This window comes from Lonchura striata, chromosome 13 (genome assembly GCF_046129695.1).
Source record: "Lonchura striata isolate bLonStr1 chromosome 13, bLonStr1.mat, whole genome shotgun sequence".
Taxonomy (NCBI): Eukaryota; Metazoa; Chordata; class Aves; order Passeriformes; family Estrildidae; genus Lonchura; species Lonchura striata.
In genome coordinates this window covers 17448961-17476681 of record NC_134615.1, presented here as the reverse complement: position 1 = coordinate 17476681, position 27721 = coordinate 17448961, and the positions used below count along the sequence as shown (strand labels likewise).

At 55.3% G+C, this 27721-nt stretch overlaps 3 protein-coding genes across 3 annotated transcripts in view; 2 read left to right on the top strand and 1 right to left on the bottom strand.

Annotated features, from left to right (window-relative positions):
• Window positions 1-1184: 1184 nt before the first annotated feature.
• USB1 (U6 snRNA biogenesis phosphodiesterase 1) lies at window positions 1185-4756 on the bottom strand. Its single transcript, XM_077786375.1, has 7 exons — window positions 4659-4756; window positions 4401-4552; window positions 4095-4278; window positions 3553-3606; window positions 2420-2525; window positions 1676-1759; window positions 1185-1382 (listed from the first exon to the last, which is right to left on the bottom strand). Exons 1-7 carry the CDS (start codon window positions 4754-4756, stop codon window positions 1278-1280), a joined length of 783 nt encoding a protein of 260 aa, XP_077642501.1. The 3' UTR covers window positions 1185-1277.
• A 583-nt stretch (window positions 4757-5339) lies between these two features.
• Window positions 5340-14435, top strand: ZNF319 (zinc finger protein 319). The gene is made up of 2 exons (XM_021541174.3): window positions 5340-5506; window positions 6935-14435. Exon 2 carries the CDS (start codon window positions 7304-7306, stop codon window positions 8963-8965), a length of 1662 nt encoding a protein of 553 aa, XP_021396849.1. The 5' UTR covers window positions 5340-5506; window positions 6935-7303; the 3' UTR covers window positions 8966-14435.
• Window positions 14436-15026: 591 nt separating this feature from the next.
• The window catches only part of CNGB1 (cyclic nucleotide gated channel subunit beta 1), a 31322-nt gene continuing 18627 nt past the window's right edge, over window positions 15027-27721 (top strand). The window contains exons 1-12 of the mRNA XM_077786242.1: window positions 15027-15376; window positions 17617-17844; window positions 18093-18150; window positions 18274-18331; window positions 18441-18567; window positions 19150-19192; window positions 19354-19420; window positions 19505-19586; window positions 19963-19999; window positions 20466-20583; window positions 20686-20851; window positions 27098-27630. Coding sequence (XP_077642368.1) covers window positions 17755-17844; window positions 18093-18150; window positions 18274-18331; window positions 18441-18567; window positions 19150-19192; window positions 19354-19420; window positions 19505-19586; window positions 19963-19999; window positions 20466-20583; window positions 20686-20851; window positions 27098-27630 — 1379 coding nt within the window. The 5' untranslated portion in view covers window positions 15027-15376; window positions 17617-17754. The remainder of the gene's footprint in view (window positions 15377-17616; window positions 17845-18092; window positions 18151-18273; window positions 18332-18440; window positions 18568-19149; window positions 19193-19353; window positions 19421-19504; window positions 19587-19962; window positions 20000-20465; window positions 20584-20685; window positions 20852-27097; window positions 27631-27721) is intronic.

Sequence of the window (27721 nt, the reverse complement as noted above, 5' to 3'; positions counted from 1 at the left end):
AAACCGGTTTCGCTCAAGTCTCCAGGGGCTAAATATATCTCTTGTTTGTTTTTCTTTCCCCCAAAAGAAACTTATCTGGCATATCCCCATAACGGAAACTAACTGGCTTTTTTGTTAAGGACTTCAAAAGGCTGCTGGCAGCAGCAACTGGCTGCGATGCTCCCAGGGACACAAGTCCCGACTGTATGGAGATGCTCACACGGACAAAGCCACTCTCTGTGCCAGGACAGGCAGCACGGAGCTCCCAGGACCACTTACAAACGTGGCCTCATGTGAAGCTTGCAGGAGCTGTGCATGTCTAAAAGGAAACGGATGAAATACACCACAGACACAATTTTATGACACGAGGAGACAGATTTTTACTGCTTAGAAGTCATGGACAGAAATGGAATAAAAATATTCAGGCCATCACATCAGCATCCTGTTCGAACCACCTGAGAGTTTGCAGCTGACCAACCCGCAGGGAAAAAGAGGATTAAAAAGGAGTTTCTCCCAAGGGACAATGTCCAGCCTTCAGTCCCCTGGGTCATCATCCACCTGGGGTGCTGATCACACAGGGAAAAAGTGTGGAGCCTGAGCAGGAGCCACCACCCACTGACTTACCTGTGGGCACTGCCCTCCCAGCTCAGGCAAACACCAACACTGTCCATTCCAGGGCTCACCCACACCTGGCAGCAGGCTCTTGCTCTTTGGCAAAAGGATCAGACAGTGAAATGTCTCTACAGTAGAGGCAGCAGCAGTGTGAGAAGGACACAACATGACTCAGGAGCTTGTCTGAGCTGGCTTACAGTAGGAAAACACTCATGGAAGAGGATCCAGCTCCATGTCCTTCCCTCTTGCTACTCAAAACATGCCCAGAGCCTCCCAACAATCTGGCAGTGCTACGTCCCACTGTGTGAGACATTCTCCCTTTAGTAGCAGCTTCCCACGCTACCTTCTTCCTCCTTCCCATAAGGCATCTATGGCTTTTGAAGATTTTTTTTCTTTTTTTAAAAAACTCAGCAAAATTAGCGACCATGGGATGTCTGGAACCGCCTGTGCTGACTGCAGCACATCCAGCAGCGAGGATGAAATCTGCTACAAACACACTTTTCTTCAGCCAGCAGCTCAAACTGGAAGTGGCCCGACTTGAGGCCACAAACGCCGCAGAGACGCTGAGCAGGCAAAAGAGCGCAGAGGTGCGTGCCAGCCCACGCCACGCAGAGCTGTGCCAGACAACGGTTCTGGTTCCAGTGTCGGGCTCTTCGAGGCTCCAAAATGCACAGCCCCACCCAGCCCTACCTCAAGGGGAAGGAGAAGTACTTGTTCCCTGACTTGCAGCGGATTTGCTCCCATTGGATACGCAGCAGGAGTGCTGACTCCTCAAACCCATCCACAATGTCCTGGAAAATAGAGGCAGGAGTCAGTACCAGCAGGGCGGATCTGCCAGAGGATGGAGTTGACAGCTCCCTTTCTGAAGCAAGTCACAGATGAAGCCATTTGCAGCTGGAAGCCTCTGACTTCCCTCAGGAGAGTGATTTAACTCACACTCCCCGCAAAAGCTTCTCATCTTTTAGCCCAGTGAAGTTTGTCCTGCTCAGTGAAGAGAATTTCCCACCCTCGGACCCTGGCAGGGAGATGTGGCTGGACTCCAGCTCTGCCCTCCCCCTGCTCTCCACAGCACATGGGGACACACCTGGAGCTCCCGCAGACACTGCCCTTCCAGCCTGCCAGACAGGTCCCCGACACACCAGGCCAGGCTGATGTGGAACGATGGGTCCTGAAGAAAAAACAGGGATAAGAATGTGAGGGCTAATGGAGGCTTTGGTGGATGCACAGAGCCACAGTGGGAGATCTAGCATGGTGCTGCTGCCCTGCCTGGGATCACAGAGGCTGCAGGATCCCCAGGCTGGGAGTCCCCTCTGCCAACTCAACAGCTGCAGAGCTGATATGGACAGTGCTGGAGGCAAGTGGAGTCCTGGGCTTCCCACCCCAGCCCTTTTGGACACCAGTGGGCAAGGCTGCCTGGTTCCCAGCCTCCCTGTGCTCCACTCTGCAACTCTGTGCTCAACTTCTCCCCACTCTTTTGTGGAAGAATCTCTCAGAAATGGTCCTGGAGCAGGTACATGGGTCACATCTGAATAATCCTGCTCAGCTCTAGAGACAGACTAACTGGGATCTGGCCCTTCAAAAATCCCAAACCTGTTCCCAAAGCTAGTACTAAGCCAAAAGGCTGGACTAATGCCCAAGAAAGCTGCCCAAGGCAAAGACACAAGGATTGTCCTCAGTCCAGCAGTGCCCATTCTATCCTAGGACAACTCTGCTTCCATGCACAGCAGGGCAGCCACTGCAACTGGCTCCTGTTTATTTGAGTGAACATCTTGCAGGGAACCAGCTGGCATGTCCAGACTGGCAGGGGAGCAAGCAGGAAACGCCTCACCTTGTAGAATGTGGGAAGGTCAAATTCCTCTAGAACACCGTCCACCTCTGAGACCAGCTCCAGCAGCTGGAAATGCCCAGCAGAGACCTCCAAGCCAATAAAGGTCCTAAAGAAAGGCAAGCAGAGACAGCAAGCACCCTTTCATGCTGCAGGAAACACAGCCTTAATACTTAGCCCTTCATTCCTACTGGGCAAGTTCCCTACTCCCCCTAACACAAGGAAATCAGAGGAATGCCAGGTTTAAGCATTGCAGGGACGCTGATTGTATTCTGAAAAAAAACCAAAGATGTGGTAGCAGGGAGAAGCAGGACTGGATGATAAAGCACGTATCTAGATTTGCTAGATTAGCCTAGTACATTTTGGGACATGAAAATCAGTTTTCTAGGCAAAGGATGCACTGGATGGGAATTTCGGCAGAGTGCCATGCTCATGCAGGAGCTGCATTAAAAAAGTGGAAGTTGCTGGAGAGATTTTACAGTGTGAGAGGAAACAGGGAGTGGGAAGTACCAAGCTGGAGAGATGTGACAAAGAGGTCAGCACCTCCTCCAGGACTGTCGGGATGACACTTTCTAGAGTCATTTACAGTAATCATTTCTTCCCCTCTAGGAGGTAAGCAGAAGATTCAAGTGTGACCCAGGTTCCATATCCATTTTTTCCTACCCATGACTATCTTGGGCTGCCTTTCTCGCCAGATTAAGCAACTTTCTGCAATTTTAATCACCTTTGCTTTGACATTCAAAAAAAGTTAATTGCATTCCGTTGGAATCAGGCTTCTGAGCTGACGCCCAGGAGAATTAGCACCATCTCAGCTATTTCTCTCCAGCTCTTGGAAGACCTGCACTACAATTTCATAACTGGCACTGCTGCCAAAAGAGGTGGGCCCACTCTGCTCGCCCCAGGCTGTGCATGCCGGCTAATGAGACCAAAGCTTGCAAAGAATTAATGCCAAAGCTAAAAATTTGTACAGATGGCTGGGGAAAGGTGTGAAATGTCTGGAGATGATCTGGAGGTGATCACATACTGTGTTGTCACACAGCCCAAATTTTGGGACAGGCAGGGTGACACTTCCCATCCACCCAGCACCTTGCTCAGATTTCTCCTGGGGCAGGCAGGCTGCTCCACCATGCACTCACCTGGTTTTGTTCTGGTTGGTGTAAACTTTCACTTGGTCAGCCACACAAAAGAACCTGAAATAAGAAAGATCCTATTTCAGCTGCAGGAGGAAAAAAAGGAAAAAAAAATTATGAGGAGAGGCCAGGATTGTTACCAAGCCATGGAAAGATACAGGCAAATATATGCTGCAATCAGATCAAATTGGTGTAACCAGAACCTCTTGGGGCTCGAATTAATTAATTCCCTGTTTCCAGCCCTCAAAAGCCTGGACAGTGACAGAAACCCTGAAGCAGCTGATGCTCAACCAGCACCTGAGCCACACATAAGCAACAAAACCATGCATGCTTTAGGGGATGGCACAGCTCTGGCCTGATCCTGGAAAGCCAAAACCTGACGAGTCTGGTGCCAGATCATAAGGCAGTGAGAAAAAATCCCCAGGGCTTTAATGTTCTGCCAGCACCATCTGCCAGGGACACCTTAGGGCGTGGATGCTGGCAAAACACGGATCCCGAGAGCAGAGGAGGGGTGCGAGGAGCGCTCTCCCGGGCTCTGCCAAACCCACCTGTGGAAGGCGGCCAGGCGCTCCCTGAGGGAGCGAACGAAGGGCTCTATCCAGTGGTAGCGCAGCACCACGCACTGCGAGAGGCTCAGGTGGAACTCCTCCATGGCAGCCAGCGACGGGACGTAGGTGCGGGCGCGGGACACCAGCAGCTCCAGCAGCTCCAGGAATTCCTCCTGGGCAATGTCTGCGGGGCAGCGCCGTCAGAGGAGCGCTGCCCGCGGATCCCCGCCGGACCCTGGGGCGCAGCGGCCGGGGTCCGTCCCGCCATCCTCCCGGGCCCACCCCGGTCCCGGTGCCGGTACCTACAGGGCAGGTAGACGTGCGTGGCCCAGTTGCCCCGCTCGTGGGGGAAGCCGCGCACGCGGCCGCCGTGCCGGGAGCTGTCTTCGCTCACGGCCTCCTCCGGGTCCGGGTCTCCCGGCAGGCCGGCGGGCGCGGGCAGGCGGGGGCGGCCGGCGCTGCGGGACCGGAGCGGGGTGAGGAGGAGGAAGAGGAGGAAGAGGAAGGCCGCGCGCTCCCGCCACCTCCCGCGCGCTCCCGCCGCCACCACCCCGCCGCACCCACCTGGCCCCGGGGGGCCCCTGCGTGCCGGCGCCCCGGCTCCCCCCTTCCTGCTCCTGCTCCTCCTCGGAGCTGCTGTAGCCCACCAGCGCGGCGCTCATGGCCGCGGCCCCCGCCGGGACACCGCGCTCCCCGCTGGCGGCGGCCGCGCAGTTGCCGGCGCGGCCCGGCAGGGGGCAGCACCCGCCGCGGCCGCCCCGCCTCCTCCGCCGCCGCCGCGGCCGCCCCGGCCCGGCCCGCTCCGCTCCCTCCGCTGCGCTCCCGCCCGCCGCTCGCTCCCTTCCCTCCCTCCCCTCCTCCCTCCCGGCTCCCGCCTCCACGCCAGCGCGGGGCTCGGGCGCAGCGCGCAGGCCGCGGCCCTGCCGCCGGCGAGGCCTCCTCCCGCCGCAGGTGAGCGGCCCGACCGCCGCCGCCGCCCTTTGTGTGCGCCTCGCCGGGGTGGGGGCGGCCCCGGGCGGGCGGCGGCCCCCGACACCCGACCCCGCCGCGGGGCCTCCCCGCGCGGCGGCGGCGGCGAAGGCCGCGGGGCGTCGTCCCCGCGCTGCCAGCGGGGCCGCCCGATGGGGAGCGGCGAGCGGCGGGCCGGGCCTGGCCGCGGGCTGCGGCGGCGGCGGCTGCCGGTGGCCTGCGAGCTCCGCGGCCGCCCCCGCGCCCCGCGGCCCTGAGGCGGCCCGGGCCCGGCGCCAGCGGCCGGGCCATGCCGAGCAGGCCGCCTCGCCAGTTTGAAAGTACCTCTGCGCTCCCGACCGCGCTCCCTAAATGGTTGTCGCTTCCCACCTCCCACGGAGGGATGAGTTAGGCTGGAGCTGGCGCCGACGCGGGTCCCCGCGCTGAGCCCTCGGTAAGCCAAGGTTGGTATCGCTCTTCCCTGCGAGGGGCACAATCTTCTCTCCCCGTTAGGCCGGGATGCTTCGCCGGCGGGTTCATCCTGCCGCGGTTTGCGGTGTGTGCGGGGGAAGGCGGCACCCGGCCTGGGCTGAAGTTTGGTGTCCCGCCGAGCTCGGGTGCGGTACCGTCAATGCGAGCCCTCGCTTTGTCAAGGTGAGCTCTGTAGGAGAAGGAGGCATCCTGCGTGTCAGCAGGACTGCGATGGCGCCTTTGGGGGCTTTACTGCCCGAAATTGTGCTGGAGCACAAAATAATGAAGTGTCTCCACAGTCAGAGGTGGGTCCTGCACTACCTGAGCTGTGGGGCTGGACCCAGTCTACTGAGTGCCGGTGGACTGTGGATGCTGGAAAGTAGGATTCCCTGGTATGCTTTATTGCATAGTTTTAAACATAAAAAATATTCTTGTGGACCAAGGATTTCCTTACCCTGGGGGCAAGTGGTTTGACACAGATATAGGGGTGCTCTTATGGGGCTCAAGGCTCAGGAGTGTTGGTGGCTGCTGCTCACCAGGGCTTGCACCTTCTCTCCTGAGGAGTGTTGACACTGCAGCTGTCTGCTGCTTGCCTGGTGGGTCTTATGCTTCTCTAAGTTGGTGTCAGCTTTTAATGGACATATCTAAAAGGCTGGAACTTTTCAGTGAGCACAAGCCTGATGATGTTCTGTAGCAAGGCCAGGCTGCAGCTCTGCCATAGGTTGGTTGGCTTCAGTGTACTTTTATTACATGGTTTGGTAGGAGGTTCAGCTAAGCCACTGCTTTAACTCTTCTTTTATCTTCACAGAGTGATGCCTGTGGGTTCTGTGCTCTGTCTGAGGATAGGATAACACTGAGGGCAAACATTCTCCTGAGCTCTCTGGCTCTTCCAGTCTGCAAGTGCTGCCCATGGAGGGGGAAATACTTTGCACACATCCCTTGGGTAATGGGTTTGCTATTCAGGAGCAGAACCGTTTCACAGAGCTGTTTCAGCTGGGGTGGGATCACGTTAGGATCTGCATTGGTGTGTGTAGAATCTAGCCTTTGATTGCATGGTGTTTGGTGCATAGCCTGTGCAGAGAGACAGATGTTCTCAGACAGTGCCACAGCACTGCTGGAGATGCAGTGACCCACTCAAGGCTGAGCTGAGCGGGCCCTGGGCAGTTGTGCTGCCTCTTGTGAGAGCACAACACCCAAACATGTGCCTGGCTGTGTCTGGGCAGAGCCCAGCCCTTTCCAGGCTGAGAACTCCTTGTCCCAGGCCCTGTGCACAGCAGCAAGTGGGCTCCAGTTCCACACTGGCTTCCTGGTAGCTTTGCAGGGATGCAGGAGAGTTTTCAGAGAGAGCCATGGGAGAAGGTTGATAGAGAATTGCCCATGTTTCTTCTAAGACCTGACAAGAGCTGTCTTCTTTCTTACAGAGAGAGCTGCTCCCTGGGTTGCCTCCTGTACCCTTCACAAGTGTGAGCACGTCACAGCCAGCAGAGAAGAGCCTCCTCCCGTCTTCAAGGCACTTGCCTCTGCCTCCTGTTCCTTTGTCCAAAAGAAGGAAAAGTCAGACCATATCAGTCCATAAGGAACCTGTGCTGGTCTAAGGAGGAGGCTCTGGAGTGTCTTCACCTCTTTTCTTCCCAGGATCCTGGCTGTGGGCTGGATTTTCTGGTCTCAACTTGAGGGGATCATTTACAGGGAATCAGGATCTCAGAATCTTTTGGTCTTGCTTTTACTTGAACCCTTTCATCCGGGAAGCTGAAGCTATCACTGCTAAAATCCCATTTTTTTCCCCAAGCATGTCAGAAAGCTGGCAGCAGCAACAGCAGCAACCACAGCAGCCGCCGCCACCGCAGCAGCACCACGCTGGGGCAGCCGCCCTCCCAGAGCACTCCATCCCTCCCAGCACTGCTGACAACCCCCTGGGCTGTGCCGTGTACGGCATCCTGCTCCAGCCGGACCCCGGACTGCAGCACCACCAGCACGCCCCCATCCAGGCTGGAGAGCCCTCCCACAAGTGCGGGGTGTGTGGCCATGACCTCGCTCACCTCTCCAACCCCCATGAGCACCAGTGCTTGCCGAGCCATGACCGCTCTTTCCAGTGTACCCAGTGCCTGAAGATCTTCCACCAGGCCACCGACCTCCTTGAACACCAGTGTATCCAGGTGGAGCAGAAGCCCTTTGTGTGCGGGGTTTGCAAGATGGGCTTCTCCCTCCTCACCTCGCTGGCGCAGCACCACAATGTCCACAACGGCAACGCCATGAAGTGCTCTATCTGTGAGAAGACCTACAAGCCCCCCGAGGTAGAGCATTCGCAGCCTCTCGACCCCTCGGAGAAGCCCTACAGCTGCTCCATCTGTCAGAAAACCTTCAAGCACCTCTCGGAGCTGTCCCGGCACGAGCGCATCCACACGGGCGAGAAGCCGTACAAGTGCACCCTGTGCGACAAGAGCTTTAGCCAGTCCTCTCACCTGGTGCACCACAAACGAACGCACAGCTCGGAGCGGCCCTACAAGTGCACGGTGTGCGAGAAGACCTTCAAGCACCGCTCCCACCTGGTGCGCCACATGTACGCGCACTCGGGGGAGCACCTCTTCAAGTGCAACGTCTGCGAGCTGCACTTCAAGGAGTCCTCGGAGCTGCTGCAGCACCCCTGCACGCCCAGCGGGGAGCGGCCCTTCCGCTGCGGGGAGTGCCAGAAGGCCTTCAAGCGTCCCTCGGACCTGCGGCAGCACGAGCGCACGCACAGCGAGGAGCGGCCCTTCAAGTGCGACCTGTGCCAGATGAGCTTCAAGCAGCAGTACGCGCTCATGCGCCACCGCCGCACGCACAAGGCCGAGGAGCGCTTCAAGTGCAACCTGTGCGAGAAGGGCTTCGTGCAGCCCTCGCACTTGGTGTACCACCAGCACGTGCACGGCATAGAAAACCTCTTCAAGTGCAACGTGTGCCAGAAAGGCTTCAACCAGTCCTCGGAGCTGCTGCGGCACAAGTGCGTGCAGAACGCGGAGCGGCCCTTCAAGTGCGCGGTGTGCAACAAGTCCTACAAGCGGGCCTCGGCTCTGCAGAAGCACCAGCTGGCCCACTGCGCCGAGAAGCCGCTCAAGTGCACGCTCTGCGAGAGACGTTTCTTCTCCTCCTCGGAGTTCGTGCAGCACCGCTGCGACCCCGCCCGTGAGAAGCCCCTCAAGTGCCCCGACTGTGAAAAGCGGTTCAAGTACGCGTCGGACCTGCAGCGCCACCGGCGCGTGCACACGGGCGAGAAGCCCTACAAGTGCTCCTCCTGCGAGAAGGCCTTCAAGCAGCGCGAGCACCTCAACAAGCACCACAGCGTGCATGCCCGGGAGCAGCAGTACAAGTGCATGTGGTGCGGGGAACGGTTCCTGGACTTGGGCCTGCTGCAGGAGCACAGCGTCCAGCACACGGCCGAGGGTGCCTACCAGGTGGCTGCCTGCTTGCCATGAGCCTCCCGCCCCACGGTGGCTTTCAGCTTGCATGGGACATTCCTGAGCCTTGGCCTTCCCTTCCCTCTCCTCGGTTGTTGGCAACCTCCAGGGAGGGTGGGGGAAAGGGAGGGTACGGTGTGTGGGCAGGTAAACTTTCCTCTGGCCTCAGTTATGCCTCCTGTATCGAAGTAGCAACTGATGATGTGGACATCTCAAAAGGCGTGGAAAGGAGAGGAGGGAGGTGGAGAGAGGAAACTATGCCTGTAGATGCCTGGTGTTCCCTGGACTGTAGTTTGTGCTGTACCTGCAGTTCCAGTCCTGGGAGCTCAGCTGTCTGACCAGCTCTTTGCGTGCAGCCTTTTTCCCCTGCCCTGCCTGGCAGGGTTGGTGGCAAGGATTGTGTGACTCTCCTTCTGGAGAGGGTTTAGGAGCAAGGCAGAGCCAGCCCTCCCTTCTCCTAGGGTGTGCTGCTCGGCCTAGAGATGGAAGGTTTCTGCTGCTGGGGTCTCCCAACTTGGTCCAGGCTCAGTTGAGGGCATCATTTCAGATCATTACTGTTGATTGACTGCCCCAACCTCCTCTGCTCTCCCTCCTTCTAGAGTGTTGAAAGGGAAAAGCCATGGGGCTTCACAGCTCCAAAAAGCACTTTGGCATTGCTGCTTTTGCAGTTGCTGGCTGTCACACTCTGCAAGGGTTCTGAGTGAGCCTGCCTGCCCCCTGTCCCTGCTAGCTGCACAGGGAGCTGTAGGAAGCACTGCGCTGCCACCAGAAAGCATGGCAAGGAGCACTGGGACAGTCTGCCTGGCAGGAGGTCACAGATTCTCCCTCTCTGGAGACATTCATAACCCACCTGGACATGTTTCTGTGTAACCTGCTTTAGGTGACCCTAACTCAGCAGGGGGTTGGACTAGATAATCCCCAAAGGTCCTTCCAGCCCTAACAGTTCCATGATTCTGTTACAGCATTCATACCCTGCTCCCGACCAAAAGCCTGGCATTCAGGAGCTGCTTCCCAAGGGATTTATCCCTCCTGCTGAGCCTTGCCTCCAGCCCCTTGAGCACCCCTTGGGCTGACAGTGGTACCTCCAGCAGGGCCAGGCAGTGGGCTGTCACAGCTCCAACACTAAGGGGTGAGATGAACACTACAATAACCTACAACTGCAGAGGTGTTGCCAGCAGTAACCCATGGCACGTGCTAGGGGCTTGGTGTCTGATTTGCTGGAGGAACCAGAGCGAGCCAGGAGAATCCTTTCTGGACTGCAGGCTCAGCTCCATGGGGAGGGCAAAGTTAGCAGTGGGTAAAGGAGAAGTCTATTTTTTCCCCCCTTGCAGGAGTCCTGTTTTACCCCTTTGCCCTTTCTTTACCTCGTCTGTATTTTTCAGGTTTTGCACACTTCTTGTAAACATCACTTAAAAATAAATCTCCCCTAGCAAGGTTGATGCAGCCTCAGGTGTTTTCCTCTGCAGGAATTTGCTGGCTTCTCATGTCCAAGATATCCATTGCATATCAGTTAGATGCCTTGAAGGTTGAAGATGTGCCTACTAGGTTGTCCCCCAGCTTTCCATCTTTGGAGATATTAAGTATCCATCTGTGGAGATGTTTAAGTCCCTGGCTGGAGGTGGTCCTGGACAACCTGCTGTAGCTGACCCTGTGCAAGCAAGGACTTGGACCTGGGGGTCTTCAGAGGTCCCTGCCAGCCTCAGCTCGTCTGTGGTGTTGGCTGGTGCTCTTGTGAGGTTGTAGTGAGCAGCAGCCCGTATGTGCTGCACACATGATTAGGACAAGGTTAATAACTCTTGTCCATGGCAAGTGTAGACAGATTAACCGTGCAGAGGGTTGGACTGGGCCTGCATCTCTGTTGGGGACACTTGTCTGAAAGGTGGGGAAAGGCTTTAGTTTTCCATTTCCAGCAACGTGAGGGGGAACAGAGTGCATTGTCAGGGGTTGGGACAGGGAAGTGACAGGGTAGACTCTGGGGCTGAGCCTTTTTCATGTGCAACTTTAAGGTGATTAAAACAGACTCTGCTCTCTGCTGCCCAAGGAAGAGGGACCCATGATGGTTATCTTACTTTGTGCTGCCTCAAAGATGTGGAACTTCCTACCAAGTTTTCCATCTGTGTTTCTTTTTCCTCTTTTTTTTTTGTTTTACCTTTTTTTTAAAAAAAGCAGTTTGTTAAAATTCATTAAAAATACTGTATAGTTTAACTTGATGTCATACTGAATCTTAAAAAAAAAAAGAGGTGTGGTAACTTGGATTTTTAAAGAGCTCTTTAGTTCTAGGTAGCTGGTTTTTGCTGTTTAATATGTAGTAAGTTCAGTGTATGCTTTACTGTAGGAGTAAAAGAGAGTCCAAACAAAGGAAGGTGAATCCTGTCTTTACAGAAGGGCTTGGTGGTGATGGAGGCTGCGAATGTGGGACCAGGTGGGGACTGTGGCACCCACCTGAACCCATGCTCTGTTCCTGCCTGGGGCCATGGTTCCTCTGCTCTTGCCCAGCACAGCTGCCAGGAGCTTAGTGGTCACTTGGGCACAGCACTGGCAGCCAGCATCAGTGCCCATGGCTCAGAGCTTGCAGAAAAACTCATCTTTGCTAGGAGGAGGTGGTGAGATCGAGTCAGCTGCAGCCTCCACGGGCTGTTGTGGCTCTGTTGTTTCTTTCTGGGGCAGCCGTTGGCTAGAGGAGAGTTTGGAAAAATCATCAGCTGGCTGTGCCCTGCTCTCTTCTCTCCCCCAGAGCCCAGGGGAGCTGCCTGGGTGACTGCCTGGCACTTGGAGCAGAGGAGAATGGTGGTGAGCCCCAGATACAGCCCCACACTGTGCAGGAGCTGCTAGACCCTGTCCCCTTGGTACAGCTGGACATAGGGACTGTTGGGGGGTGTTTCTCTTCTGCTGAGCAGCTGGGAAAGTCCTGGATGTCCCAGTGAGGAGCTCTGGCTCTGCCTAGGATGTTGCAGTGGCTGAGCAGTGCCCTGGGCAGAGAGACTCATCAGGGCTGTGGGACCCCATGCCAGGGAGGGAGGGGATGCTATGGGGAGCTTGGCAGGGATGAGCCCATGTCCAGGTCATCAGCTGGTGAATAGGTGCCTCCAGGCTCAAAAACATCATGGTGCAGGATTAGAATATGATTATTAGGACTGGCTGTGAGTCCATGGTGACTCAGTCTCTTGTGTCATTTGCTGCCCTGCAACAGCCCAAATCCAGCTGAAGCCCATGGAGAACACGCAGCTGGAGCTTGCAGGCGGAGGACCTGTGTGGGGTGGGCACTGAGTGGCCACAGAGAGCTTTGGGTATATTTTTATAGGAGCATTTTCTAGTTGGAAGCAGCAGTGTTGCCTACAGGGCTAGGGGAAGCAGGTCCACCTCCATTGCTGTGCCTTCAGGTCATGGTTTTTCCAGTGAGGTGGGAGGTGGAGGAAGTAGCAGGAGGCACATGAGTGTCAGGGGCTGTGCTGCTGTGTGGGGAGGCACAGGCTGGCCTGGGAGCTGATGTCCCTGGGGCATCACACTGCAGGGCTCTGCTGACTGCTGGTGTTTCCTTTTCAAACCAAAGAGCAGCTGGGGCCAAAGCCCTTTGGGGAGTAAACCGTGTCTCTACTCTGTACCTGTTGCACTTCACTTCTGGTGTTTATTTCAAGCAACTTTCAAGCTCCTGACTCTGCTTGGCCTCTTGCATTCCTCACTGCCCTGCAGCACCTCAGAGAGTTGCTGTGCTGGAGCTGGTGTGGCATCAGCCCTGTGGCAAGTGCTCGAGCCAGTTCAGGAGTGGCTGGCAGCCCACCCAAGGGTGCTGAGGGGCTGGGTGGTGGGGGGTCCCTCCCAAAGGGTGGTTCTCTTTGGCTGGCAGTCTGAGCATAGGGTGCTACGGAGTAGGTGGAGAGGAGGGTTAGGTTGGGCAGAGCTTGTGTGGGTGTTCTCCAGGACTTAAGTCCTGCTTTCTAGGGCTGCTGTTCCTCTGGCTTCCTGGGTCCAGGAAAAGGTAGTCTGTAACCTGGGCTTTTACTGATTTTCACTTCCCTTGACCCTACCTACAGGATGCCTTTAGCTGTCTCAGCCCCTTCCACAGGTTATACTTTTAAAAGACATTCTCAGCTTCTTTTCTCTTTGTTCAGTTCTTTATTTGTAAGCAGTGGTTTGTTTTTCATTCCTTCTTCCATACTGATTGTGTAGTTTCTTCCTTTGTTCCTACCTCCCTGTGCTCTCCCCAGCCCCAAATTCCTTTCCAGGCTGAGGCTGGATCCAGGTGATACCAAACCACTGATGGTGAGATGAGGTGTTTAGGATCTGAGTCTTGCTGGAATCCAGTGGGTGCATCTGGTCCTTCCCCACAGCAGGCCATCCATTTCACTGGGCATGGGCAATGCCTGTGACCTGGCTGCTTGGCATGGGATCCAAGCCAGAACCAAGAGCCAGAACAGAGCTGCAGGAAATGAGGACTGGGGTGGGAACTGCCATGTCCACCTCTAAAGGCTGGGGATTAAGTCAGTGAAGGACTGTCAGACATTCCTGGGGACATGTCATGGCCCTGGGCTGGGCTCAGACAGTGCACTTGGTTCTCCTGGGATTGCTGTGTGCATCAAGCAGGCAGCTGAGCTGAGGTAACTGTGGCATGGATGCCCCTGGGACCAGGGGATGCTCAGGTGGCCATGCCAGCTCTCTGGTGAGCAGATGCCATCTCTGCAGTCTGGGTGGGAAGATGTTCACGCTTGGGGCCCATGTACTGGACTGAGGGACAAAGGGGAAAGCATCCTCTGACAGAGTTTTGGGACCATCTCTGGGTACCCAAGCCTGCCTGTGCAGGGAGAAGAGGAGGGAGGAGAACACTTTCTGCATTTCCCTTGGGTATTTATCATCAAGTCCAGGCTGCAGCTGAAGCCTGATCATTAAAAAATAGGCAAAACCCTCTTATACTTCAGAGTTTGACTCTTTCTCCGCTGGGTGGTGAGTTCACCTGTGGGAAGGTTCCTGTGCATGCAGGTGAAATGCTGAGATTCACTAAGGGCAGGCCAGTGATGCTTGGGGCTGGCAGCTCCCCCAGGCCCAGGTGAGCACCCAGCTTCTCCCCAGCTGCCCGGCTTCCTCCGCAGCATCTCCTGGCAGCTGCCTCTGGCACTTTCTGGATGTGAAGATGCTGCTGTCACAGCGTGCCTGGGATGCTCAGTGGGGAGAGCAGGACCACAGGTGGGAGCTGGACTGTGGGCTTGTTTCTGAGTGCCTCCAAGCCGTGGATCTGAGGGACTTCATGGTCAGTGAGATTCTTGGGTGCCTCCCAACCTGTGGTCACGACTCCAGTAGAGTTCCTGGGGCTGTTGGAAGTCACAGCCAAGGTTGCTGAGGTTTGTGTGGCTTGCAGTGCCTTTAACACTGCTCTCCATGTGTTTCTAAGATGATACTCCATGTATGTGTGTATATATATTGTAATAACACATCCCGCTCTTCTGTGTGAGTGTCAAATGGTTTTGCTTTACTAATAAATTTATAGTTATTTATACCTTCCTGTGGGTGTGTAAGGTTTCTGGAGTGGAGGCCATGTGCCAAGCACTGCCTCCTCATCTGTCTTTGTGCTGTGTCTGGCTCTGCTTGGGTTTTTTTGGTTTTTTTTTTCATGTTTTCTTTCCCCTGAACTTTTTTGAAGTACAATTGATGGTTCATCTTCCTGGTAACCAGAAGATGCAGGGTACGAGCAGGCTTCCAGGGGCCAAAAGCAAACACAAGCAGAGTATGCTGAGTGTGTTTGCCCCTGCTAGAATTAGAATGATCCCTCCCCAGGGCAAAATTCCTCCCTGGGAGCTTCAGGGCAGGAGCAGACAGGATTCTCTTCCTGCCAGAAAGGAGCAGCTGTTCAGGGGGCAGAAGCTGCTGCATGTTGTGCTCTGGGATCCCAGCCCCACATTCAACTGTTCAAGCTTCTCCTGAGGGTTTGTTTTGCATCCCCCATGCTGTGATAGCAAGAGAGGAGCCCACTGCAGAGATGCCAGGGCCAGGCACGATGGGTACTTGTTGCCCACCAGGATGGAGACACCCATGGAGCCAGGGAAGGAGGAAGCAGGTCAGGGAGCTCCAGCGCTGCTCCAGGGAGCTCTGGGGTGCAGAAACAGGCTGGACATGGGGCAGAGAAGCCATGCTGGTACCTGGATTCCAGGGTGTCACTGTGGCCAGGATTAGGGGCAGTGGGAAAGGCTGGCAGTCGTGCAGGGCTGGAGGTAAACGGATCAAGCAGCAATTGGCAGGCTCAGCAAGGGGAGGCTTAGCCCAACCCAGCACAGATTTGCTGTCGTCGCTCTGGAGCTGGAGCAGAGCTGTGGGTGGAGCACCCTTGGCACATCACCTTGTGTCACCCCACGGGGTTCAGCAGCTCCACTGCTGCTGCTCTGCACATCCTGCACCCACCTGCACTTGGGTGAGACGACTGCCTTCCCCACAGCGCTGCCGGTGAGTGCCTGGGGTAGCTTTGGTGGCTCCAGGGATTTGGAGCATGCTCAAACCTGTTTGATTTTGGGGTTTATTTTGCAGCACTCTGCACCTAAACCAGGCTGGCTGCTGGAAGCCAGGGCACTCAGGACAGCTGGGTGCCAGTAATCCCATTTGCAGGCAGCACAGGGCTAATCCTCACAGAGCCCTGAGCCGATTGAGGTGGGATGGGGGGGTCAGTGGCGAGCTGCAGTGGCCAAGGGAGCCCACACACCCCAGGGGTGGCTTCCCAGGGAGGCAGTGCTGAGCTGCGGGGGTAAGTGGCAGCGAGGGAGGCAAGGGACGTGGCTGGGATCTTTGCAGGGCCACCTCTCACATCACAGGGGGGTTGGTGATCCGAAAGAGCGGAGGATGAGCTGTGCCGGTCCATCAGGAGAGATGCTGCGAGGGCTGGGTAATGGGGAGCATTGATCAGCTGCTGGGGGGAAGGAAAGGCCACGGTGTTCCCTGCTCCAAATGAGGCTGGGGTCTGTGCCCTTCTTGCTCTTAGAAATGAGACTAAGGCCCTTTGCTGGCTGGCAAAAGGAGCTGCCACAATCGGTGGTGGCACCACTGGATGCCTGCAATGCAGCAGGATGCACAAGGCCACCAACTCTTTTGTGTCATTGTATGCAAATCCTGGATACTTATTCCTATTTCTTTCAGCAGCTAGTTTTGTGGGGACCCACAAATGTTTCTGCTTATTTTTTGTTCAGACCTGGCAGAGGAACAGCCTCTGCCCTCTGCTTTCTTTCCCAGACCAAGGACAGGGATATGGTTGGTCCAGGCTTTTACAGCTGCACAAGCTCATGTCGAGGGAGAAGCCCTTGGCTGACAAAGATGGCTTGCTGCAGCCTCAGGGGGTTTTCTCCAGGATTGTTTGGGCTCAGTTGTGTACGTGGACCCTGGGTTTCTGTGGGACCTGTGAGAGTGCCAAAGCATGGGTGGAAATGCCTCTGCTGCACAGCACTGGCAGCTTTTCTTTGCTGTTCCCAGGGCATTCTCAGCTCCTTAATCCCTTGTACCCAGTGAGATACAAGGTAATTTAATTGGTTTCTGGCTGTCAGGCCTCAGGAGTGTTTTGCAGCCGCTGTGTCCAGCTGTGGGGTATGGGAGTCTCTGGGAGAGTGCATGGTGCAGGCAAGCACAGGGCTGAGGACACACATCACCCTTCCTGCAAACCCCAGCCTAGATTTAAGGAGCCAGGCTTTGGAGAGCCCCCAGCGAGCCATCTCAAGGGAACTGAAGATGTCCTGCATGCCTGAAAGCTGCATGAGGGGTTAATTCAAAGGGCCAGTGCTGAGCAGCTTCCAGTCTCTACCTGCTGCATGTGGGACTGGGATCATGTGTGTAACTGGGATTGAAACTCCTGTGCTGGGCTGGAAGGAGCTCAGGGATCTGCTTTCTTTTGCCCTTCACAGCTGTCACCTCAGGGCTGTCTGAGGTGCTCCTGAGCCTTCCTTTTGGGCAGAGTGGAGTATATTTAGAGGATTATTTTGGGCAGAGCGCAGCCCTTCAGAGGAGCAGCAGCAAGTGCAGCCCCCAGTTTGAGCTGGATGAGAGCCCCCAGCTCTTGTTCAGCACCTAAGAAGGGGAATGTGCAGCATCACTTGGCTCACTGGTGCCGTATCCCAGCCTGGAGCTGCTTCACAAAGGAAAGGAAGGGACCCAAAAAGACCAAGCAGCCAGGGCTTGGACAGTTGAATCCCTGCTCTGCAACATCTTACTTTTACCTACCCTATCAACACCACAGCAGCCACTGCTGGATGCCTTTGCTGCCCTTGCCAGAGCCCCCAGCAGGTACCTGCCCCAGCAGCCACCGTGTCCCTGGGGTGTGGCTGAAAGGTGGTGGAGCAGAGTTGTTTTGTAGGAGCAGAAAGAGGGGATGTGTGTGTTTGGACATGAACTTCCTCATAAAAAAATTCTGTTCAAATTACTGTTCAGCTTCCCTCAAATGAAAAATGATGGGCAGAGTAGAGGAACCTGAGCAGAGCATCACAGCTTCTGTGATCTATCTGCAATGGCTTCCTAGGCAGGACAGGTGTGAAAATGAAACATCTAGCTACCTTCAGGAAAAGGAGGAAGCTACCTTCAGGAAAAGCAAGTTTAACTGAGATGGTGAGAATAAAATAGAGCATTTAGTTTGCTCACAGTGCAGTGAGGGATGAGGGGTTGAGCTGGGTGTGCCCTGCCTGTGCTGCAGTGCCATGTTTCCCAAGCAGGACGTGGAGACGGAAGGACACCAAGGAGCTGCTCAGGAGACAGCTCAGTGAGCAGCTGGTGTTCCCTGGGCAGTGTGCAGCCCTGCTGCTGGGCTCCTGCCAGCTGGACACCCCTCGGCGCTGCCCACAGCCAGCGGGATGATGGGCTGGATTGACCGGGTGGTCCCCCAGCCCCCGGTGCCCCATGTGACAGAGGAGACCCCTGTGCAGGAGCTGCAGCCAGCTCAGGTGAGCAGGGAGCCAACCTGGGTGGTGATGGGGACACCACGAGCACGATGAGAGGTGCCTGGTGCCTCTGCATCCATCCCCAGCACTGCAGCATCCCCAGGAGGGATGGGGGCCAGGATGCATTCCTACTCTGAGCTGCTGGGAAGCAGCAGGAGGATGGGGAGTCCCTGGGGTTTGCAGCCACCTCTGAACAGGGACAGTGTCCCCTGTGCCTCATTCTCTGACACCTCCTGCCTTTTGCCCTGAAGGCACCAACAGGAAAGGCCGGTGGCCCCACAGATGCTGCAGAGCGGGCACGCACTGAGGGTAAGCCCCACGCTGGCTGCACATCAGTGCTCCTTTACCCGCCTGTCCCACTCCTGCCTGGCCTCCTGGGGCTGCCAGAGTGGTGATAGGAGCTTGCCTTATTTTCCCCTGCTGCTATTGAAGAAACAGAAAAGAAAGTGACTTTTGTGGTTTCTGAGGACTCAGGTTCTGTGTTTGACAGGTATGGCTCCTGCACCCTCTGTGCACGGTTTGCTCGGGATTTTGCTTTATGTTGGGGGCTGGATGCCTTGGATGGTGTCCCCAGCTTGACTCACACCTTTCCCTGGCAGTGTGGGGAGCAGTGTGCTCTCCTGGCTCTCCCATGGGCTGGAAAAGGTGATGCCCCAGCCAGCCCCAGCCCCAGGGCTGCAGGCACTTGGGAAGAGCTTCGAGACAAGCATCGACATTGCTGATGAGGTAGGAGACACATCTGGGAAATGCTTTGTGACATTCCCCCCTTCGCACAGCCCCCTGAATATCAGGCTAGCCCAGAGGTCCGAGGCTGTGAGGGGAGGAATATCAGGAGACGGCAAAGATTTCCAAAAGAGGTTCTTATCCCAGATATGTTGGTTCAGCTCTCTTTATTCTGTGATGTCCATGTGGAGAGCGGGGCAAAAGAGGACGAACAGGAAATGTCAGGGGTCTATATAGATTTTGGACAGGGTGGGCTTCCCTGGCTCTCCACCAACCCCGTTGGGGCAGGAAGGAGGGGTCCAAGGTTATCTTGATCGGAGTCACAGGGTCCCGGGGAAGGGGAAATAGAGTGCCCATCAGCTCACTGTAACAGCTTTGGTGTATTTGAGCTTCTACCTCTTTTTACCTTTTCTTCTTTTTTCCTTCTTACCACTCTCCCAGTGCTAACTGGGAGCACTAAACCAGCCCTGCATGGGTTTTAACCTTCATCCACCCCTGGGGAAAGGGCAGGTTTCCCTCCCCACTCAGTGGGGTGATCCCTCTCTCGGGCTGTCAGGTTTTCAGACAATATGTTTGCCTTTTCAGACAGAGGTCCAGGACCTTGGGAATGAGGATGACGATGGTCTGGGTAAGGAGAGCTGGGAGTTTGTAGTTTGCAGCATCCCGGGACTCCCACATGCCACCTCCCCAGTGATGCGGGCACTATTGTCCCCTTGCGCTGGCTGATGGGGCACCTGAGGCTCCCAGCAGTGCTGATCCCCCATGCCCACAGCAGCGCTCTCCCTGCAGAGATCACTCCCTTCGATGCCGAGGAGGATGTCTCCGAGGGCGAGCCGGAGACCGCCCCGGAGGAGTGGTGGGTGCCCAGCGAGGCTTGGGGGGATGCGGGAGGGCAGGAGGGCGCAGGATGAGCTCCCCGAGCGCGGCGCTGTCCCCGCAGGGCAGGAACACGGGTGCTCAGCTGGCTGTCACAGGGCTTCGAGAGGATTCTGCCGCAGCCGGAGGGGATGAAAAAGCCGGAGGTGAGCGCTGCCAGGCTTGGCAAGAGCGGGGCTACCGGGCAGAGATGAGAGTGGGGCGAACTCCCTGCCTTCATCCTCCTGCACACCCCAGCTGGGACCTTGGGGAGGAAAAGCCGAGGAAATCCGGCAGAGCAAAAGGAGACCTCTGGGTTCCTTAACCCTGATGCAGGGAGGGTGCTTCATTTGGGACTGACGGGTTGGTGTCAGCGGCCCTGGTGTCTGGGTTAAGTGGTTGTGGACACGGCAGTGGGGCTGAAACCAGAGCGGGTGGTGTGTGGGGCTGAGCATGTGGGTCCTCTTGCGGTGGGGACATGTCCACCTGGGGTGGCTGAGGCCGCAGGCAGTGCTCTGCCTCTGTCCCTCTGTCCCTCTGCAGACAGAGCCGAAGGAGAGGAGCGAGGGCGCGGTGGAAGGTGAGCGATCCGCGTCCCCCGTGCTGCTGATGGCCCCGCTGCGGCTGGGCTGGGCTGGGCTGCCCTCGTCCCCATGGCCAGGATCCCCTCTGTGCCGGGAAGGGTGGGGACACGGCTCCCAGGGGTGGAGACACGGGTCCCGGCATCACGGCACAGCCCCTACACAGCTCCTGTCCCGGACTGCCCGTGTCCTCCTCGGGCAGGAAAGAGCCCTACACATCTTCTGCCCCCCATCTCCTCCCCGGGCAGGAAAGAGCCCTACACATCTTCTGCCCCCCATCTCCTCCCCGGGCAGGAAAGAGCCCTACACATCTTCTGCCCCCCATCTCCTCCCCGGGCAGGCTGCCAGGGAAGCCCCCAAAGCCTGTCCCTCTGCGGGAGGTGACCCTTCCTGGCTTGCTCCACTTCCCAACCATTTATGACAGCTCCATTGCCAATCCTCCTTCTTTCGAATGACCCTGAGCAGGCACGGAGGGCACTAAAACCCAGGCCAGGTCTCAGCCCAGCGCGCCGGCGGCAGAGGAGGCGGCGGCGGGCCCGGGGGCCGCGCTGAGCGCCCGGGCCGCGGCTGCGGACGGGCTCAGGTAACCGCGGTGCCACCTTCAGCCAGCTCTGCTGCCAGAGACACGGCTGGTGCTGGGGGTAAGGTCTGGCTGCCGCTTCTAACAGGGGGTTCTCGTCTCCAGGATGTTCAGCTGGTTTGTCCAGGGGCTGGAGAAGGTGATGCCACAGCCGGTGACCAGGGAGAAGCAGGACACTCAGGTAGGCTGTGTGATGGATAGGGAAAGAGCACGGGAATGCCACATCCCTGACGAGCAGGGCGTCCCCTGCCCTGCAAATGCCGCTAGATCAGTGCTGGGACCTGCTGTGCTTTGGGCTCTTACCAAGTTCTGTCAAGAGAACAAGTCCCCATGATCTGCTTAGCTGATGAAAGCCAGGTTTTGGCTCCTAAGCAGCAGGAGAGCCCATAGCATGTGCTTTCTTTACTGTTTCCTTGCCTTTCTGTGCAGCACTGGCTGGTGTCCAGGCTCTGGCATCTCATGCAGGCGTGGCCCCAGCTCTAAGAAGAAGCAGCAGGAGCTTTACATAGCTCTCCTTTTCTTCCCTGGCCCCCAGGCAAACTCACTGTTGTGCTCCTGCTCTGTACCATTGAGTGTGGGGATGCTTGTGCCCATAGCCAAGCCATACAACTTGCCACAAAAATGGGGTATTTAGGGTAAAAGAGGGCATTGAGGGTAAAATTTAAGGGTTACTGAAAATGAGCAGTGTCTCATGGTTCCCTTCTCCTCTTGGCAGGGAGTGGCCACAGCAACCCCAAGTCCTGTGGAACAAAGTAAGTGATGGCTCCATTTCTTCATGGTGGTTTGACTGCCAAGCTTGTTATTGGCTTGGGTTACTGGGAAGAGGGGTCACGGGCATCTTTTATCTCCTGGTCTGTCCTGGGCCAGCTCAGGAACCCCTGGAATCCCCCAGGGAAGCCGTGGGAGGTTGTTGACACTTGAGATGAGGGAGCTGTTGCTGAGCTGTGGCATGGGCTTGGTAAAACTCAGGCTGAGGGAGTGTCCAAGTGCAGATCCCACATCCTCAGGTCCTGGGTTTTGAGGTTAGTGCTGATATCAAGGTCTGTCCTGAGCTGTGCTGGAGCTGGAGGGATTTGATCAAAGAATTACAAGGGAATTCAAACCCGCTGCTTACTTTCTCTCCTTTGGTGTTTGCCTGCTGTGAGGTGTCTAGGAAGGTACCCCAGGAAAACAAAATGCTGGGATTGGATGTCTTAGAATGGAATCTGCATGGCTGTGGGAAAACCTGCAGGGTTCACACTGCTGTGTGCCCATGGAGGGGGCCAAGCACCAGCTCTGCAGGCAGGGGGGCTTGGCTCCCCACTGCAGCCACTTTGGGGGATGCTGGACAGAATGCAGAGCCACAGCTGCCTCTGTGGATGGTCTGGGCAGGTTACACAGCCTTGTGCAAGTGCTGTCCCTTGAAAGGAGTGGCTGGTTGGGCTATGGGGGCTACTGATGGGAGCAGGGACAGTTGAGGCACATGGAAAATGCAAGCCCCTCAGGGATATGCTGGGAAGTTGCTCCCACAGGCCAACAGCCCCTTGGCAGAACCTCAGAGAGGGAAATCCTGGGGGAAGGCATTTCTCCATGTGTTTGTACAACCTGGAGGCCTGTGTGCTGCCATGGACCTCGGGAAGAGGCCAAGCCAGGGATGCTGCTGCATGTTCTGGGTGAGCACAGCCTCGGTGCCCAGCTGGCTTTGGTGCCTTGCGGCCTCTCCAGGTCACTTAAGCTGCCCAAGGAAGGGAATGATTGGGTCAAGCAAGAGATCTGCCCTTGCACCAAACTGCAGCACGCTCATTAATGTTTTCCTTCTCCTTTTGTTTCAGGGGGCAAAGGGGCTTAGCGCCTCTGAAACAAATGGAAAATGAAGACCGTGGCCAACCAGCCCTTCCCACACCCAAATGAGACCAACCTGAGGAGAAAGCACAGCTGGGGAGGCAAAGCAAAGGGGAATCTGCAAATGGTGTCTAGCTCCATCCCAGCTGGGGCAGTGGGGACCCAAGGCTGGCACAGGGACTCAGGGCTGTCCCACTTGGCTCCCTCTTTGCTCTGGGATTTGGAGCTACTGGTTTTGCAGGATGGTCTCTATGAGATGGGAGCCATAATTTACAGGATGGTAGAAAGGCATCACTTGGGACACCTCATTGGCAGAAAGATTTTTGCTGCAGTCTCCCAGCACTCCTGGCCCTCTCATTGCCCCCACAACATCTGAATATTCACCCTGAGACCCCCAGCTGAAATCTTCAGGCTTCTTTGAGTCAGCTTCTGCCGCTGAGGTGTAATGTTACAAACCTCCTGAAGCTCTTGTCAGCTCCTTGTTGCTTTTCTTCCAAAACTGAGTGTTTCCTCCCAGCAAGTGGAAAGGGCTCTGATTTGCAGCAGCAAATCAGGTGGGTGAGGTTAATCTCTAGGTGAATAGGTTGGAGTTAATGGTTAAACAGATTTGCCCAGGCTCTAAGAGAATTTACCCCAAACTCTCCTTACCTCCAACTATAGCTGCTCCCTCCATGGACAATCACAGCTCCATGGATGCAGCACTGACTGCAGCAGTGTCACACTGTGACACAAAATAACTCACAGAAGCAGGTTAGATGTAAAAGGAAAGAAAAAGAACCTAAAAAAGCAAACTTTATTTTCTGACTCCAGTATATATACAGTAGTAAATGTGATAGTGGATTGGAGGATGAAATTGCCACCTTTCCAACCGCACTGGTCAAACCAACAGTCCATCAATTCTCTCCACTCACAAATAAGAATGCAAAAGAATCATTATTTATATGAACATGCATGAGAAAACTCAGTTGAAATATGTAAATATCAGAAGGCATAGGAACTTTTAGAAGAACTTTAAAACTCTCAATAGAACAGGGCGACACAGCAGCAGGATGTCCCAGCAGGGAGGGGATTCCAGGGGCTGTCTCCAGCCCAGGGGTTGCAGGCAGGCATGGCCAGTGCAGGCACACTGGGCTCAGGGACTGGGAGCCCCTACACCCCAGGTTTTAGACACAGACCTTGGAGCAGCAGACTGGTTTGGGTTGTGAGCGACCTTTGAAGATGATCTAGCCCAACTTCCCTGTCCTGGGCAGAGACATTGTCCATTAGACAAGGTTGCTCCAGGCCCTGTCCAACCTGGCCTTGAACACTTCCAGGGATGGGGCAGCCACAGTACACTATTCCTTCCTTATGTCCAATATGAATGTCCCCTCTGTCAGTTTAAAACTGTTGCTCCTTGTCCTTACAGACCTTGGTAAAAAGCTTTTTTCCATATTTTGAATAAGCCCCCAGATGGATTGACAGGCCAGGTTAAGATCTCTCTCACTGTTGCATCTCTCTGGGACCATCCAGGCAACTGTAACAATGAGTTGTGAGCCAAGAGACCGCCCTGAGATCCATCCCATGTTCATAATCAATCTTGCTTGTACCAGGACGCAGTTTCAGTATTTACCACATTTTCATATAATGTATCCAAAAGCCATGGTGTGCTTTAAAAGCCATTTCCCTGATTGCTGTCCCATGTATTAATTAATGGAGATCCAGAGGGAATGGGTTAAAGGCATTGTGGACACCATGGGGTGGGTAAATAAGCCACAGATAGGACACTGCATGGGTTTCCTGCCTTTCTGTAGTTCAGTTTGCACGTTTCCTATTAGCTTTGCTGTGGGCATTAGGTTTTGCTGTCAGGCAGACCTCAAAATAAACTGGTTTTACAGCAAGCGGATGTGCTTCCTCCTCCTGTTTCTCTGGTGTGAGCCTGATGTGGTAGGATGGATACCCCTGGGACTTGGAGAGGGCTCCTCATGGGTCAGACTGCTCACTCTGCAGCTGGCCTACAGCCCCCAGGAACCTGCCATGGGTTTTGCCCCAGTGATGCTGGGAAGAGCTGTGGGATGTTCCTTGCCTGGGAGAGTGCTCAGGCTGGACAGGACGTGGTGCTCGATCTGGGCTCTGGGCTGGGTCTTGCAGACCCAGGGCTCTTGGGCTGTGCTAGGTCAGAAATTCACTGGGGGGTCACAAGGGGAAAGGTGTTGGGCTCTTCCAGATTCCAAGGAGGGACAAAACATGGCCTGGAGATGGGCCAGGTCACTGCTGGTGGAGGAGGCTACACGTGCTGGGAAGCCAGCACTCATCTGTGTGCAGAGGATTATAGCTTTGATAGAATCACAGCATGGTTTGGGTTGGCAGGGCCCTTAAAACTAAACCAGTTCCAACCTCCCAGTTATGGGCAGGAACATTTTGCACTAGACCAGGTTGCCCAAAGCCTTCATGGGGTTTTGGCTGTGCTTGGCAGAAAATGGTGAATTTTCTTCTTCCTTCTGGCAGCTGGGCAGCACAGCTGAGGGGCAGCAGGGCTGCCCAGCTCTGTGCAGGCTGAGAGCTGCTTCAGCACTGCCCCATGGAGCACAGCAAACCTGGGACCTGCCCTGGCCCGACCCCTGGCCTCTGGAGAACGTGCTACTGTCACTTCACCTCCCTTTCCCTGTGGTATTCACATTCTCTGAGCAGAGGGAGATGATTCTCTCCCAGGATGTTTCCTGGAAAGTTGTGAGATGCAGCGAGAAAGCTCAGAGAAAGAAGAAAACAATTCTTACCTCTATTGGTTGTTCCTGTTGTTTGGAACCTGTGGAATGTTTTATGGAGATTGTTTACTAAGGAGTAATTTGTTAATTGGCACCAATGATGGTTGTTGGGATTGATTGGCCAATTGGGTCAAAGCTGTGTCGTGACAGTCTGGAGACAGTCACAGGTTTTTCTTGGGTATCTTTTTAGTATGATATAGTTCTAGTAGAGTATTAATGTAATATAATTTAACTTAATAAAAGCAATTTATTCCGCTTTCTGCAACATGAAATCAGAGCACGTTATTCCTTGCACAGGGGGGTCACACTACTTCGATATTTCCCCATTCCTGTTTCAGTTCATGCAGCCCCTGGGGAACAGGAGGAAACCCATCTCATGCTGAAAGAGATCGATGAGAGCCAGCTTAATGAAGCGATGATGGCCTGGGCTCACAGGGCTGAGCTGCAGACAGAGGCTCGTTCCCTTCCCACCATACAGGAGGAACCTCAGGAAGAAGAAACCAGGTAGGGGAAGGCAGATGCTGTTGAGGGGAAGGTCTGTGTGTTCTCTCTCAGGGTCTGGGTGTCGAGGTGACCCCAAGAGTGTAAAAGTCCTCATTTCCCAGCCTGAAGAGCCAAAGAAGGAGTCTGAATGTGCAGGGTCGGCTTCTCAAGGGTGTTTATTTTCTCTTATCTATATCATTCTTTCTCTGACATGCTGAGCTCTGTCTAGCAGCTTGGCCACGGCATTCTGTCTGCACTCTAGGGCAGCATTTACATTTTATACCAAAAACTACATGTGCCATGTTTACAATAACGTGCCAATACTTATCCTTTATGTTGGACAGTGTGTCTCTACCTTAAACCAATAGAAAATTGTCACCATCACACCAAGACAGGGGGGGCAAGAAGAAGGAGAAGAAGGTCAGGACACACCCAAATCCCTCCATCTTGTCCCCTTGAACCCCATTCAAAAAAGCCCCAAATTCTACTTTTTCACCCTGTATTAATTCAACTATCACACTACTCCAACCCTTGTGGCTTGTAATTCCTCATACAAAGTTGGCAGTTTTTTCCATGGGCTAACATTGAAGCCACAGGTGTTTTTGACATCATGCCAGGGTCTCTGAGCCCCCTGCCAGGGTTCTGAGACAGCCAGGGCAGCCAGAGGGATGTCCTGGATTCCCACAGTTCTCCAGTCACCAGTGTGGTGGCCATGGGAGGGGACAAGCCTGTCCCTGGGCATCCATCCTTGCAACTGCTGGTGCTGGAGCTGGTGGCCGAGGTGCCTGTTTCCAAAAACGGGGGAATCCCCTAGTAGGATCCAAAAGGTGCTTGATCAAATGTCTTTTTCTTCTGGTGTCTCAGTACTGGTTAGGGCAGGCAGTGGCAGAGCCATGGGAGCAATGCTCACAGTGCCCTGCAAAGGACAGGTGAGGGAGGCCCTGCTTGGGCTCCTGGGAGCTGAATTTGGCCCCAAGGCAAGAGGCCTCAGACCTTGTTCCCAGCAGTTGTGCATGCAACTGGAATGACATTCAGAAATGGAAGTTGTCTCTGTGTAATTCACCCTTGGTTCTGCAAAAGAAACCCCTGCTGGGGAATTCCCAAGGGCTGGGCAGTGTGCTCAGAGCCAGGAGTGAGCGGTGTCGCAGCAGGGGGATGAGAGGGGTCCTTGCAGGCTCACAGAGGGTTTCTGAGCACCCCAAAATGCTCCCTGAGCCCAGCACAGCCAGGTGAGCACAGCAGTTCCCCCCTCCCACACAGGCAGTGCTCAGCTTTGCTCAGCACAAGGTGTGCCCTGAGCCACTGGCCCAGCAGAGCTCGGCCAGAAAACGCGGGACACGCAGAGCCCCTCGCGTGAGCCCCGCATGCACCTCGGGGCTCCAGCTCATGAGCTTCTCCTTTCCAGACTGTCTTTGTGCTCCCCAAACACTACCGAGGAGGAGGAGGAAAAGGAGGAGGAAGAGAGAAAGAAAGAGGAAGAGAAAAGGAAGAAAGAGGAGGAGGAGGAGGAGGAGGAGGAGGAGGAGGAGGAGGAAAGGAGAAAAGAGGAAGAGGAGATGAAGCAAGAAGAGGAGGACAGGAAAGAGGAGGAAGAAGAGAGGCAGAAAAAGGAAGAGGACAGGAAAAAGGAGGAGGAGATGAAGCAAGAGGAGGAGGACAAGAAAAAAGAGGAAGAGGAGTGGAAGAACGAGGAAGAGGGCAGGAAAAAGGAGGAAGAGGAGAGAAAGACAGAGGAGGAGAACAGGGAAAAGGAGGAAGAGGAGAGGAAGGTAGAGGAGGAGGAGGACAGTAAAAAAGAGGAAGAGGGCAGGAAAAAAGAGGAGGAAGAGGAGAGGAAGGAGGAGGAGGACAGGAAGAAAGAGGAAGAGGAGAGGAAGGAAGAGGTGAAGAAGAAAGAGGAGAAGAGGAAGAAAGAGAAGGAGAGGAAAAAAGACAAGGAGAAGAAGAAAGAGGAAAAGGGGAAAGAGGAAGATACGAAAGAGGAGGAGCAGGAGGAGAGTGCAGAGTGAGTGGCTCCCGTTGCCTTTAGGGCTTTGTTGGAATCGAGCGTGATTGCAGCTTTTGTTTCAAGTGCGTTCAGCAGCTGGAGAGGCTGA